The sequence below is a fragment of the Nanorana parkeri genome, unplaced genomic scaffold, assembly GCF_000935625.1.
Source record: "Nanorana parkeri isolate BGI_ZX_2015 unplaced genomic scaffold, ASM93562v1 scaffold971, whole genome shotgun sequence".
Taxonomy (NCBI): domain Eukaryota; kingdom Metazoa; phylum Chordata; class Amphibia; order Anura; family Dicroglossidae; genus Nanorana; species Nanorana parkeri.
Window position 1 is genome coordinate 304,902 of NW_017307239.1, and position 13,283 is coordinate 318,184.

Here is a 13,283-nt window from a genome sequence, read left to right on the forward strand (position 1 = left end):
ACGTGTTTTTTTGTCTGCCCCCCCCCCCCCCCCCCTTTCCTTTCCAGGATAACCTTAACAATGTGTCTTGTCAGTTGAATAGGTTATGTTCAACTGCATCTTGTACTCTTCTTTTAGTGCTGATGAAGATGCTTTCCTAACCAGTGAGAACATTGCTACATCAAGTGATGAGAAGTTGGCTCAGATGCTTCAGATGCAGTTTGATAAAGAGTATGATGCTCAGCTCACAAGAGAGGAGAAGAAATTTAATGGCGACAGTAAAGGTAAGGTGTCCTGATGAAGACAGTATGTGGACAAGAATATACAACTTAGATCTAGTTACACATGGTACTCTGATGTCGTTTGCAGTCTCCATATCCTTTGAAAACTATCGCAAGGTGCATGCGTGTGAAGATAGTGACAGTTCAGAGGATGAAGTTGATTGGCAGGATACACGCCATGACCCATATAAAGCTGGTAAGGATACAGGGGATTCTGTATGGTGGGTGTAACTTGACTTTGTTGAGACATAATACTGGATTCCTGCAGCCTGCCACTATAAGCTCTAGCATTCAAATTCTGATACGCTAATTGGTTCAGGTCATCAGTAAAACAGAACAGAGTGTCTGTCTTTCCACCCAGACTTCAGGTTTGTCCAAATCCGGTTTAAGCACCTAAACACAAAGTAATTGGTTCATTGTGTATTGTAATCACTGTGTTTAAAGAGATTTGGCAAGAATTTAACAAGATACACGAAGCTTTCTTAACAACCTTAAGTGCCCATTCACACTGTGCATTTAATTGCACGATTTCCGCCGCGATATCGTGCATATTTGCAGCGAGAAGTCGCCGTCCAATGATTTTCAATGGAGCTGTTCTAATGTACAGCTCCATGTCGCGGGTCGCTTGTGCAGGACCCTTTTTCCCCGCGCGATTTTTCTTTTTTTGAATGCAGCCCGACAGTGAAGGTCGCCCGAACAGTCGCGCGGAAATCCACTCAAGGTAAGTATCGCTTAGTGTGAATGGGGCCTAAAGCAGGCCAGCTGGCGTAAGTGCGATGCCTACTGCTATGCCTTTAGCTAGTGCCTTTTTTTTGATGCCTTCATCTGCTTTTATGTCCAGATGGCTGGTGCCATGTTCAGAAATCATCCAGGATCAGCATCTGGGCTAAGATACTCTGCAGGACAGAGATTCGAGATCTACCACTGCTGCCTTATTTTTCAGGGTGCTTGTTTTAGGGCTGTCATCCTTACGTGACTGCTTGGTAAGTCACCTGAAACGGGGAGGTTTATATCAGCTGTCAGGACATAAAATGTGCACTTGTTTTTGTTTTTTTTAGGGTCAGTGACTGACTAAATTGCAAATTGGGGATTAGAATTGACATTTCCAGGGCATGCATCATTGTAAACAAGACAGCTTGTACCCTGACAGATCTGAACTGTTATTAATACCCGTGGTTAGACTAAGGCTTGATTACATTGTAAAAGTGTCCACTTTGGGACCAGTGTAAATTCATCAGTTACTATGCCCAACACTTTATGATTTTAAAAGTATTCTTTCTTGAAATATTATATATTACAAACTTGTATTCCAGTGATGTTATCATATGTTCAAATGCAGATAAACCAACCACCACCCCTAAAAAAGGATTCATTGGTAAAGGTAAAGACATTACAACCAAACACGATGAGGTAGTGTGCGGCAGGAAGAATACAGCTCGGATGGAGAACGTAAGCAGAGGAGAATGCTCTTATTATATACTTTAAGAAAATCAGAATATCAAAGTATTTTACAATATGCCAAGATCTGTTTATTTGACCTATTTCTGCAACACCGACATTGACTTTTCATTCATATTGGCCTCTGCTTTGATGGAGCTTATAGTTTACCATCTCTATCAGTCATTCACGCACGAGCATGTACGCAACAGCTATTTTGATCAAAGGCAGTTAACTTGCCAAAATGTGGGTGTGGGAGGAAATCGGAGTACCCAGAGAGAAGTGTTCCCAGTAAGGCTAACCATGTAGCACTGTCTCGCCAGTTTGTTATCATTAGGAGATGTATATCGTTTACAAACTGATATTTTATTTCAATTTTATTATTGCTTATGTAAAATATTTTTTAATAAACAACATTTTAAAGGAAACCTTTCATTAGACAAACACAAAGGGTTTCATTGCTGACCTCTAATTCTGCAAATACTAACTGCCTGGCTATCATAACTACTTTCTAAAGGAGAACTATGGGGTCAGTGTTTTTCCCCATAGTTCTCCTTAGGGTAACGGGAGGACACAAACTAGCGTCCTCACGTTACCCTAAGCTCAGTATACCCCGAGCTGTAGCTCACGGTATACTGAGACGCCGCAGCTGAAGCGGATCCCGACAATTGTGCCGGGATCCGCCCAGCTGCGTGAGTGACAGCTGGCTCTGCCTATCTAGAGGCAGAGCCAGCTGTACCCGCCCCCTCCCCCGTCCGTTCCGCCAGTCAGCGCTGGCAGATCGGAGCTAGAACTCATTGTCACAGGTCGGCTAGCACAGAGGTGAGTGGAAATCACTCATCTCATAGTTCTCCTTTAAATCAATTTTTTTAATAAGTCCCAGAGCAAGTGCTGAGATAAGGCCATGTGATTTTTCGAACTGGCATTCTTGTTCCATGCCAGTGTGTTAAAACACACAAGCGTATAATCCATAATAGCAGTCACCAGCACTCGATGATATGTGCAAGAAGTAAAGCACTTTTTATGAAATTGTCACATTGTCGTCATACAGCCACTATGTCGCCAAGAAGAAGGGACCTAAGTGGCCCCGAAACGTTGACTGTATGACGCATGTGACAATTTAATAAGTGCTTTACTTATTACTTTCATTAAGGTCTGTACGCTGTATGTAGGGCAGGGATTTTGTATTATCGAAAGCACACAAGTTAAGCTGGATGGACCTGTGTCTTTATTTAACCTTACCTACTATGTAAAACTAGTGTGGTAGCCTAACAGTTGAACAACTAGCATTCTCTGAAGAAATTAACGCCAGCCCCTATATTACTCTTTGGAAAAGATTACTTTTAATATAGGATAATGTCCATAGCACTGTGTCCACAGGTTATTCTGGGTTTCCTAGTAGGACAGTTTGTTACTTTCTCTGTTTAAATGACACTGTTCAGAGCTCTGAGATGCACCAGAAGGAAGTGAGTGGCCTTGTCCTCTGGCTCTTTTCTATGTGAATTGTCAATGCAACAAAATAGGGGGTCATTTTCTATCTTAAAATAAAAGTACTGCAGAAAACTTGAGGTTAGCGGACGCAAGACCCACTCTGGCTGAGTGTGTTAAATATGAAATGTTCATATGCAGTTTCTCATAATTACTTGCCTAAAAAAAAAAAAACATTTACTCTTTTTGTACTGAACAGAGATAAAAATGTAGAAAAGCACTATAGATTCCCTTTAGTGGTTAAGTTCAAATACCACTGAGGGAGTTGCAACTTGGCTAGCACGTTTGGTCAGAACCCAAGGCCAGCTTTATCTGTGTATGCCAGAAGTAGACAGAACGTGTTTTTCAGGACTAACATGGTAACAGAGTGACCTTTTTATCCTCAAAATAAAAAATAAGGTCTAGCAATTTTAATGACAGGTTCGTTTTGGTTGCACAAAATTGTTAATTTGCACTAGTAACATATGTTGTATATTTGTTGTGATATAAATAGTGAACCTAACGTTTTATTTAAACCCTTCAGTTTGTTCCAGAGTTTCAAGTTGGAGATGGAATCGGAATGGATTTGAAGTTGTCCAATCAGGTTTTCAATGCGTTAAAGCAACACTCAATCTCTGAACAGCGCAAGAGTGCCAGAGTGCATGACAAAAAGGAAGTGTCAACAACCGTAAGTCTGACTCCTTCCTCTTCTTGTACAGTTTTATTTATTTTACCCATGTGCATGCTGTTTGTTATGTAGACGGCTCTAAATAACGTTTTTCCACATTAATGTGTTGCAGGAAAAAGCGGTTGACCCCAAGACTAGACTGCTTTTGTATAAAATGGTGAATGCTGGGATACTGGACACCATTAATGGATGTGTGAGCACTGGGAAAGAATCAGTTGTGTTTCATGCTAATGGAGGAAGGTACTAGAATAATAAACGCTTGTGTCTTAAAGAATCACCCCACTCAAATATATATGATATTTCAATTGTTGGTACATGGTGGGAGGGTTAAACCACCAGCAGATTTCTTGTTTGTCTTGAGGACTATTGGTATGAGCTCTGCACCTTAGTTTCTGGGTTTGTGCTGTTCGAGTACAGCAATCATGCTGTTGGATTATTCAGGCACAACAAGTCAGAAGCTGACTCAGTCAATCTGCATCCATAGCATATCATATATCATTTTTTGGTGGACTGATCTTCAAAATGTTTTTACCTGCCATGCCTCGGTTTACTTGATATGTTGATTTTCTTTTTGTATTCTAGCATTGAAGGCCAGGAAATACCTGCTGAATGTGCCCTTAAGGTATTCAAGACAACGCTAAATGAGTTTAAGAACAGAGACAAGTATATTAAGGATGATTACAGGTTCAAGGATCGTTTCAGCAAGTTGAATCCACGCAAGATCATCCGAATGTGGGCAGAGAAGGAAAAGCATAACCTGAAGAGGTATACAGAGCTGCAAGCTGCAATGAAGTATACCAAAATAAACCAATGGCGGGTGGAGGAGGAATGCTGCAGAAGAGGGTTGATTGAGTCTTAAGAATAAAATTGCAGGATGAAAGTGACACTAAGCTCAGGAGTTCAATCTTAAAAGTGCATTCAAGTACTTTAGTAGAGGTTAGCAGGAAGAAGCACTGAGCACTGATTTGCTTTAAAGTGACACTAAACTCCGTAGTTAAATCTTAAAAATGGATTCAAGTACCCTAACTAATAACAGAAATATATCCTGCTTGTGCATCACTTAGCTGAAGATCCTCAAATCATCTCTGAATTGGTGCTGACAGTGGTCTTTTTTTCTGGAGAGTGACTACTTTTCTTCCCCTTTTCTCTGTGTGTGTAAAGTAGCCACCGCTCCAAGCTCACTCCCCGATGGACTACAATCTCAATACAAATTAGTAAACTAAACATTAGGTTGTAGTCTATCCCATGAGTGAGCTTGGAGCGGTGGCTACTTTATAACGCATACAGGAGCATGGGGATCAAAAGTAGGCACCCTCCAGAAGGAGGACGGTGTCGGCACCAATTCAAAGATGACTTGGGGATCTACAGCTGAGTGATACACAAATAAACTCCAGTTTTTGTTAATAATTAGGACACTTGAATGCATTTTTAACTCCTTTTTAGAGTTTAGCAACACTTTAAGCCATGGTACCAGACAACATCATTTAATCCTATTACAGGCCACATTTATTGTGTATAAGGCTGCCAATTTTACTGCACATAAAAAATAGGGCCACAGAAAATAAGGTGCATACACCTTTTTGTGCAGATTTCCAGTCTGGGAGTTGAATGGCACATACAACTAGCAGAATGATTGAAGCAAAACTAGCAAAACGATTTTATTTTGTTTTCTTGGAAACTGTGCAGGGTAATGCTGACTGTACACATACACTCTGTAGCCATTCTGAGGAAGGTTGATGGCCTCAGGCATGTCCTCCTATGTCATTTATACTGGCAGTTGATTTTGGATGTCTGCGTCACATCAGCAAGCAATACGGTAAATGCAGCTTGTGGTCAGTGCAACTGACCACAAACAGTACCTACCACACCAGTGTAATATTTATAAGCTGTAGTATATCCATTTCCTCTTTGATTCCTCTTTGTGATTTATTTTATGTATTTTTATTTTTGTGCAGAATGGAGAAGGCTGGCATTCCTTGCCCAGAGGTTGTTATGTTAAAGAAGCATGTCCTGGTCATGTCTTTTATTGGGAAGGATCAGGTACCTGCTCCAACCCTTAAAGAAGCTAAGCTTGGTGTGAAAGAATCCAACGTTGCTTATTTCCAGGTCCTTGCTGTAAGTTTCCGGTTCTTATGGTAGTAAAGTTTGTGTCCGTTAGATAACTGACATTTGAGGCAATTTATAGAACTGCTTGACCAGTTTAAATCTTGGAACACATTTAGGTTTAGTGATTCTTGTCTTCTTTCCTTTTAGATGATGAAGCAGCTTTATGACCAGTGTAATCTTGTTCATGCTGATCTGAGTGAATATAACATGCTGTGGCATGATGGGAAGGTAAGCCTATTTGGATCTATTTCATTCAGGCTGAATTCAGGTTTACATAATGAACAGTTATATATATATCCAGACTCGGCTACTGACTAAACAATCATTTTACACAAACTGTTTAGGACTCAATTGCTCCAGATTTTTTAGTTAAAACTTAATGCTAGGTAGAACATGAACCACCTCCTTCTAAGCGATCGCATGCATGGGGAAAAACTTGCCTAAAGCTGTGGTCACATGACACTTGAGCCCCAAGTCTTCTCGCCTCCTCTGTTTACATAAGGCAGAGTCCTTCACTGCCTGGCGGCAGCGAAGGGAGGGTGTTTGTGTTCCTGCTTGGATGGCGTGGACACATCCTATTGGCTATCCAGTGGCAGGGTTCTCTCAGGATCCAGAAGAGGGCTGACATCAGCATGATGGGATGGTGGTGGACCGGCTGGCACGGACACATCTGTAAGGGGCTTATTAGTGATGCAAACGGCAATGGCCTCAGTGAGGGCTCCAGATGGTGGATTTAGTTGAGTATACCTTGCTTGTCAAAGTAAGAAAACAAACATGCAGGATTGGTTAGAGGAGGTTTGTTTTGCCTGAAGTTGGGCTTTAAGCTTTTCTACAGTTTCAATTTCAGATTCTGTGTACGCTATAGTACTGCTCACTTGCTATATACTTTTATACGTCTAAGGTAAATACATTTCTTTTGTAACAATGACTTACTAGCAAAGGTTTTTTTTAATTTGGAATGGTTAACCAGAAAACGATTTTCTTCCTGCAGGTCTGGCTTATTGATGTCAGTCAGTCAGTTGAGCCTACACATCCACATGGACTGGAATTTCTGTACAGGGACTGCAGGAATGTGTCACAGGTACGTAAGGAAAAAAAAAAAAACTGTGGTGTTGGGGTTAAAGCTAAGCTCCACGCAAACTAAATACACATATGAACTTTCCTGTTTCCCAAAGGATTTGTAATAATGCCCAGCCACTGTTGTGGCTCATACACCTTTGCCAGGCAACGCAACCAGGAGAGGGACATCACTTTCTTTGTTAGCGTTAAAGTAGTATTACAGTCTCAAACTTTTTCAATAATGAATCTAGTTCAAACAAATATATATTGCCCTGCGAAGCATTGCTTCACATTTTTGCCCCAACACTTCCTGTCCAGTAGAAGATCACAAAGGACAGCGCAGACTCCAGCAACTGTTCATCTACTAGTGTAGTAATACCACTCATGGGGCAGTAGCAAGTTATACAAGGTGATACATAAGTGTACTTTACAAAACATAAAAAAATTAACATGTCAGGCTTTACATGCAATTGCAGCAGAGTAGGCACTTTATAGCAGACTGCTCAGCAGGTTGAGCCCGAGTAAACTTTATTGGTCATCCAGAACCACTAGACTCAACCACATCTGCAATAACTGTCCACTGTAACCATATTTCTTAAAATTTACAGCTGGATTCACCCGCTTTATTCATGATTTTGTTTAGCGGTACCATTTGGTTAACTTGATTTTTCTACTTTACACTTTTCCAATGTATTGTGATCGTATTTTTCACATAAAACTGCAGTGGGTTAAATCTCTTTAACGGTACTTCGATTAGCAGTAAAATCCTGATAGGGATTTTATTAGTTCCCTACTTATCTACGACTGAAGTAAAAGATTTGGCTGGCCGTACACAAACGACATGTATCTTTTTTTGCTGAGGCAATTCTATACTAAAAGATATTTTAAAATAATTGTTCTTTGCATTGCTTATCAGTTCTTCCAGAAATGCGGTGTTGCAGAGACTCCCAATGAACGTGACCTCTTCAATATAGTCTCTGGGCTGAATATTACTTCTGATAATCAAGTGGATTTCCTGGCAGAGGTAAACAACATTACAGTCTATTTTTAGTTAATGCACTGAATGAGAAGGCCTAACATGACCTTCATAATGCTGCATGGTCTTGTAGATTGAGACCAGATCAGATGAAAAGATTATGTTCACTATCCAAAGAAGCACCATTCTATCTATCGGCAATCTATCTCGCTCCTCTTCCTCCCACAGGATTGGCCCAGTGTAGTCACATGGGCATGGGAGAGAGTCCTTAGCCCTTAAGTTCCAAGTCACTTTCTTAGCAGCAGAGAAGCAAATGGAAGATACATATGTAATACTGGGGAAGGGAATTTCAACTGAGCTAATTTATTTTCCCTGTATTGGTACAGGTTCATTTTAAGGGGCATATTAACAAAAGCGGTAAATGTGATGGTCACAAAACGCTGATTAGAAAGATACACCTGCAGTGAATGTTTGGTATACATCACATTCACTGCTCTACAAATGTGTGTGGTAAGGGGACATTTTCAAAGGCTTGGAGCATTTGCAATTTGAAGTATATCTAAAGCCAAAATGTTTTTATATTGAATATAGCAGGGGACGGTTAAACCCACTGCGTCTCATCAGAGAGATTTCCCTTTACTTCCTGTCCTGTAGACTCAACTGAAAGTGGGACGATATATTTCCAATGTGAGGCAAATCCCCTCTTAGAGAGTTGTCTCTGGAACAGGTTTCCCCATTTCTCCTCTGTTTCTGTTCTGGTGGCAGATCGATTTTTTTAAAATTTACCCTCACTTTCATTCCTGTTGGAGTTGGTGATCAGGAAAATCAGAGAGGGTGAATCTTTCCAACAGGGACACAGACAGCAAAAAGAAAAACCTGACAGTTTTTTTCACCACCTTCACCAAAAAGGAAATGTACATTGTATTTTATTTCATTATGTGATGTACTTTTTGTTTCCTCTAGATTGAAGCCCTGGAGAAAATCAATGAAGATCATGTTCAAAATCGTGCAAAGAAGGTTTCTACCTTCCAGAAGGATGACGATGGACCCCCCGGACTATATGATGAATAACCCCGATGTGACGCCCGTACAGAGTTACTGTACAAAAACATGGCAAAAAATGGTTGCCGTCTCCTGGCGGCATTAACGCAGTGCTTCATTTCCCTGCCTAATGCAGGTTGGAAGTGCTGATGCAGATCGCCACTCACCCTAGAGAACACAGTTTCCGACCCAGAGTACCATGTCTGCGCACAACCCTCCAACATGGCTTGGAAGGGCACCAGAAGTGCAGACTTTGCTCTGAGAGTTTTTATGAAAAAGATGGTTCAATTGCTTTGCTTCTCATTGAGCCATGTGACAGCAGATGGGTTGAATCCAGAAAAGTGTGTTTAGGGTGACTGGTTAAAAGAAAAAAATAAATAGATATTGTGAACGTGAAATAACTTTACTAAGGCGTTGAGAGTGAAGGGGAAACATTTTTGCTCCAAATTTGAGCAAAAATGCATTTTAGTAACTTCTGGAATGATACGAAGCTGTCCAAAGGGTGCTGACAACATTGATAAATAAGTATATGTCTTTGTCGAAACACCAACATGAGATAATATAATCTAAATATATAGTAACCAGAATAGTTTTTTTTTTTTTTAAATTTAAGTAATAACCTTATCCTTTGACTCTAATCAGTGACGAGAAGTTTTTTCTAGAATATTATCATTACTTAACACAATAGCATGCTTTTTACTAAACTTTGTCTTTACTGCATACATTGAATGACTAGCGCATAACATTAATGCAATTCTCATGTATCAGTGTAATCTCCAGTGCTAAAATAAAAATGGAAAGAGTTATGTGTTTGTTTTTTTTTTTTTTTTAATTTACACTTTCATCTTAAAGGCATCAGCCATTCACAGTTATCTTTTGAAGGGGAAGACTACTATTCCCGTTTGCCACTGCGGCAGAGGGACTCATTAGGGCAGGTGACATCACTACACTTGAGTCTCTTTACTTCCTCTAGCCCGATAACAGGAGGTCTGTAGCCTGGAACAATGCGGGAGCCTGTACATTGCACCCACAATGCACTGATCACTTTTGCAGTCCCCTATCTGCCGGGGAAATTCTAAATTTCAAAGAAAGTCCAATGTTGCAAGCGTTCTCCGGATGGGCTTGTGTGTCATACGCTGGTGTGCAGCTCTTGGTAGAATCAGACTGGGGTGTCGTGTGTGCTATAAAAGAACTGGAGCGCCACAACCTAGCGCAATAAATCAGGTGTGGATGGGATGAAGAATACAAACAATAATTGCACTCACATGTTGGAGGGTTGATAGGAGCTCAATAAAATAAATCAATATGGAGCAGTGTGGTGTCGTCTAAGTGAAGCTGGTGAACATCCAGTGGTGAGAGGAGCTCTGACCCGCACGGTGGGGGATGGAGGTGTAGGAGCCAGGCACAAGGAGAGATGCAAATAATGTACTGGTATTATTGAAGCGGAAAAGAAGTGTATGCACTCACCCTCACACAGGATGTTATGTAGTTTTATCGGAGAAGGTCGGCTGGCGAACACGAAGGAGCTCATCACTTCAAAGCCTGGGCAGATGCTGTGGATTGGCGGTCCTAAGTGTTCCTGGAGGTTGGGGATAGTCTCATGGAGTCCCAATTTGGTCTGGCGTTATATAGGTGAAGGCGTCGGATGCGATGCTTGTGGCAGTTGAAATAGAGCTCCGGTGACTACGGAGGAGGAAAATGCTGCTTGTATTTATTCGTCCCATTGTACTTTATTGTATTCTTTGTCCCATCCACCCCTGATTTATGGTGCTAGGTTGTGGTGCCCCAGTTCTTCTTTTGCTGTTTCTAAATACACACTGTCCTGCGTCCAGTGATCTATTCCAAACTGCATGTAATCATATCATACCGCATCTGCACTTACAGATGTGGCCGCCGTTACCTGGTCTGCATCTAAATGGGGACACCTGGCATTCCTGTTGCAGAAATCCGTAGGTCCTGAGTATGAGATCTAAGGCACTGCTGCCTCTGACTTCTGGTCTCTGGTGATACGGTGATGTCACCACTGTTCGGTTCCCTGTTCTTTTTGCTGGAGGCTTTGACATGAGGAAGCGAAACCCTACCTCTCCCACACAGTGCAGAACAAGCCATTATAAGTCAGTAATGGGAAAAGATCAGCTGGGAGACCACAGGCAAAACTGCTGTCTACGAAAAAAACTGTCCTGCGCCAAGTAGAAACCTCCTCCAGCCCCGAAATGTTTCTCGCAATCCAGACAGGCTGCCCCATAACAGACAAGGGATGTCTGCATAAAAAACAAAAACACCGGGCACCTTTCCTGGTGCAAATAATCATTGAGGTCTATGATTGAACACTCAGTATAAATTTGTACTTAGTTGAGTAGTCCAGCTCTGAAGAAGGGGGTCATCCCCGAAAATGCGTTCAGCTGTGTCTGCTTGTTCCTGCTGGTTCAAGAAGAGTTTTTGGACGGCCTTCTGACTGCTCCTTTGATTTCCCCACTTGGAATGTCTTCTAGGATTTTATGTCCAATACGTTTTTAACCTGCCTCCTTTGTGAGCACCATTCATTTACACATTTCTTTTTGTACAATAAAAAGATTATTTGCACCAGGAAAGGTGCCCAGTGTTTTTGTTTTTTAAAACTGCTGTCTAGCCCTTTTGTCCTCTGCCTCTTTTTCTTTTTTTTTTTTTTTTTTTTATTTTTTTTTTTTTTTTTTTATAAGCACAATGTCTAAAGTTCAGTTCCTCTTTAAAACATAATTTCAGCCACAGTGTTTTGGATACAGTGGGAAAAAGTTAAAATTTCTGTCAGTTTTTTGTTTAAATTTTATTTATTGCTGCCTGTGACTGAGGAGATTTCCTTCACTTCCTGTCCCTATGATGCTCTTACAGGAAATAGGTGTAGGTGTCCCTGGGACAGGAAGGTACAGACACCAAATAAAAGCCTAACAGAGTCTAGCTAGGGGAACTAGACCAATTTCTCAAATACACTCCCTGGAAGCCTAACAGAGGTTGTATCCCTTCTCTGCTTTACCCAAAATGAAAGTTGGACCCATGCTTTACAAGTACTTGGGATCTCCTTGTTTTACTGGGTGAGGATTTTTCTTACTACAATCCATTACGTTCAGAATGTAATTCTACTTAAATCTTAACAGGCCAGCTCACAAAGATCCAATTGTGCAGAGGTAAGCAACCTTCTGTGGTGCAGTGCCCATCATGCCTCTGGGAGTCATGCCTGTGTTTGTCAGAATTTTGCAAAGCTCATGGGACTTGTAGTTTCACCCTAGCTAGTGTGTAGAGGTTGCCTACCCCTGTGATAAAGTAATACATATTGAAAAGAGTTGTGTGAAGCAGTGAGAGGGAAATGTGAGTTCAGCTCTCAGGTTTTTATTTTTTTTCTGATATTATTTCCGGTGATGTCCAACCTAAACTTCATGTATAGTGTAGATTGGTCATGCAGCACAATTCTCCACACATGTTGCAATCAGGGCTGGACCAATGTAGAAGAGGCAATTACCTTGGGTGCCGTGTCTCCTGCACATCTGTAAAACTGATAGTTCCGTTCTGGAGATCACACTGGGAGATGGCAGCATTCCCTGTGTAACCAGCAGCACTCCACTGTTTTTTTTTTTTTTTTTAAGCTCCGCAATGCGTGCATTGTGATACACACACCAGTGAACTCAAAAAGTGGTGGTCTTCTGCTGGAAAGGAGGGCCACAATAACCCTAAACCTGTGGGGGGCAAGGCACTCTAATCCACCTAGCGGTAGTGCCAGACGGAGCCTGATCCTTAGGGACCAGCTGAAGCCATTCCAGCAAGTACTGAAGAGAGACCCCTAAATGGGGGAAGAAAAAAGACACTTTAAGGCCACAGATCCTTCCCCCAACATCAGGGTAGGCCCCCCGAAGACCTGCACCCTCTGTAGTCTGTGGAGTAAAAAAAGTGCTATAAATAAACAAGTGCCATGTGCAGTACACGGCTGGCCTTGCGGCCGGTATAAAAATTCCTCCAGACTAGCTAAAAGGCCTGCTTAAGGGGTGTGTGCCAAAACAATATGGTGATGTGACCTAGTGCCAGGTGCCATACTGTGGGGACCCATTCCCATTATGTTTCTCTGGGACACCAACCCCAAGGGGCACATCAATGGAAGCTCCTTGCGTTTCCATCCCAAGGGCAGCCCTACTTCTATCAGAAGGCATTATCACTGGAAGGGCTCCTGTCTACAACTGGGGACAAGCCTGGTGCACCAGGACAGAATCAACCCAGGAGGAGA

The 13,283-nt window shown here is 41.6% G+C and overlaps 1 protein-coding gene across 1 annotated transcript in view; it reads left to right on the forward strand.

Moving 5' to 3' along the window:
• Positions 1-9,557, forward strand: part of RIOK3 (RIO kinase 3) — a 13,851-nt gene extending 4,294 nt beyond the window's left edge. The window contains exons 3-13 of the mRNA XM_018566752.1: positions 118-263; positions 349-456; positions 1,600-1,709; positions 3,709-3,852; positions 3,965-4,092; positions 4,435-4,617; positions 5,808-5,967; positions 6,106-6,186; positions 6,950-7,039; positions 7,934-8,041; positions 8,957-9,557. Coding sequence (XP_018422254.1) covers positions 118-263; positions 349-456; positions 1,600-1,709; positions 3,709-3,852; positions 3,965-4,092; positions 4,435-4,617; positions 5,808-5,967; positions 6,106-6,186; positions 6,950-7,039; positions 7,934-8,041; positions 8,957-9,064 — 1,366 coding nt within the window. The 3' untranslated portion in view covers positions 9,065-9,557. The remainder of the gene's footprint in view (positions 1-117; positions 264-348; positions 457-1,599; positions 1,710-3,708; positions 3,853-3,964; positions 4,093-4,434; positions 4,618-5,807; positions 5,968-6,105; positions 6,187-6,949; positions 7,040-7,933; positions 8,042-8,956) is intronic.
• The last annotated feature ends 3,726 nt before the right edge of the window (positions 9,558-13,283 follow it).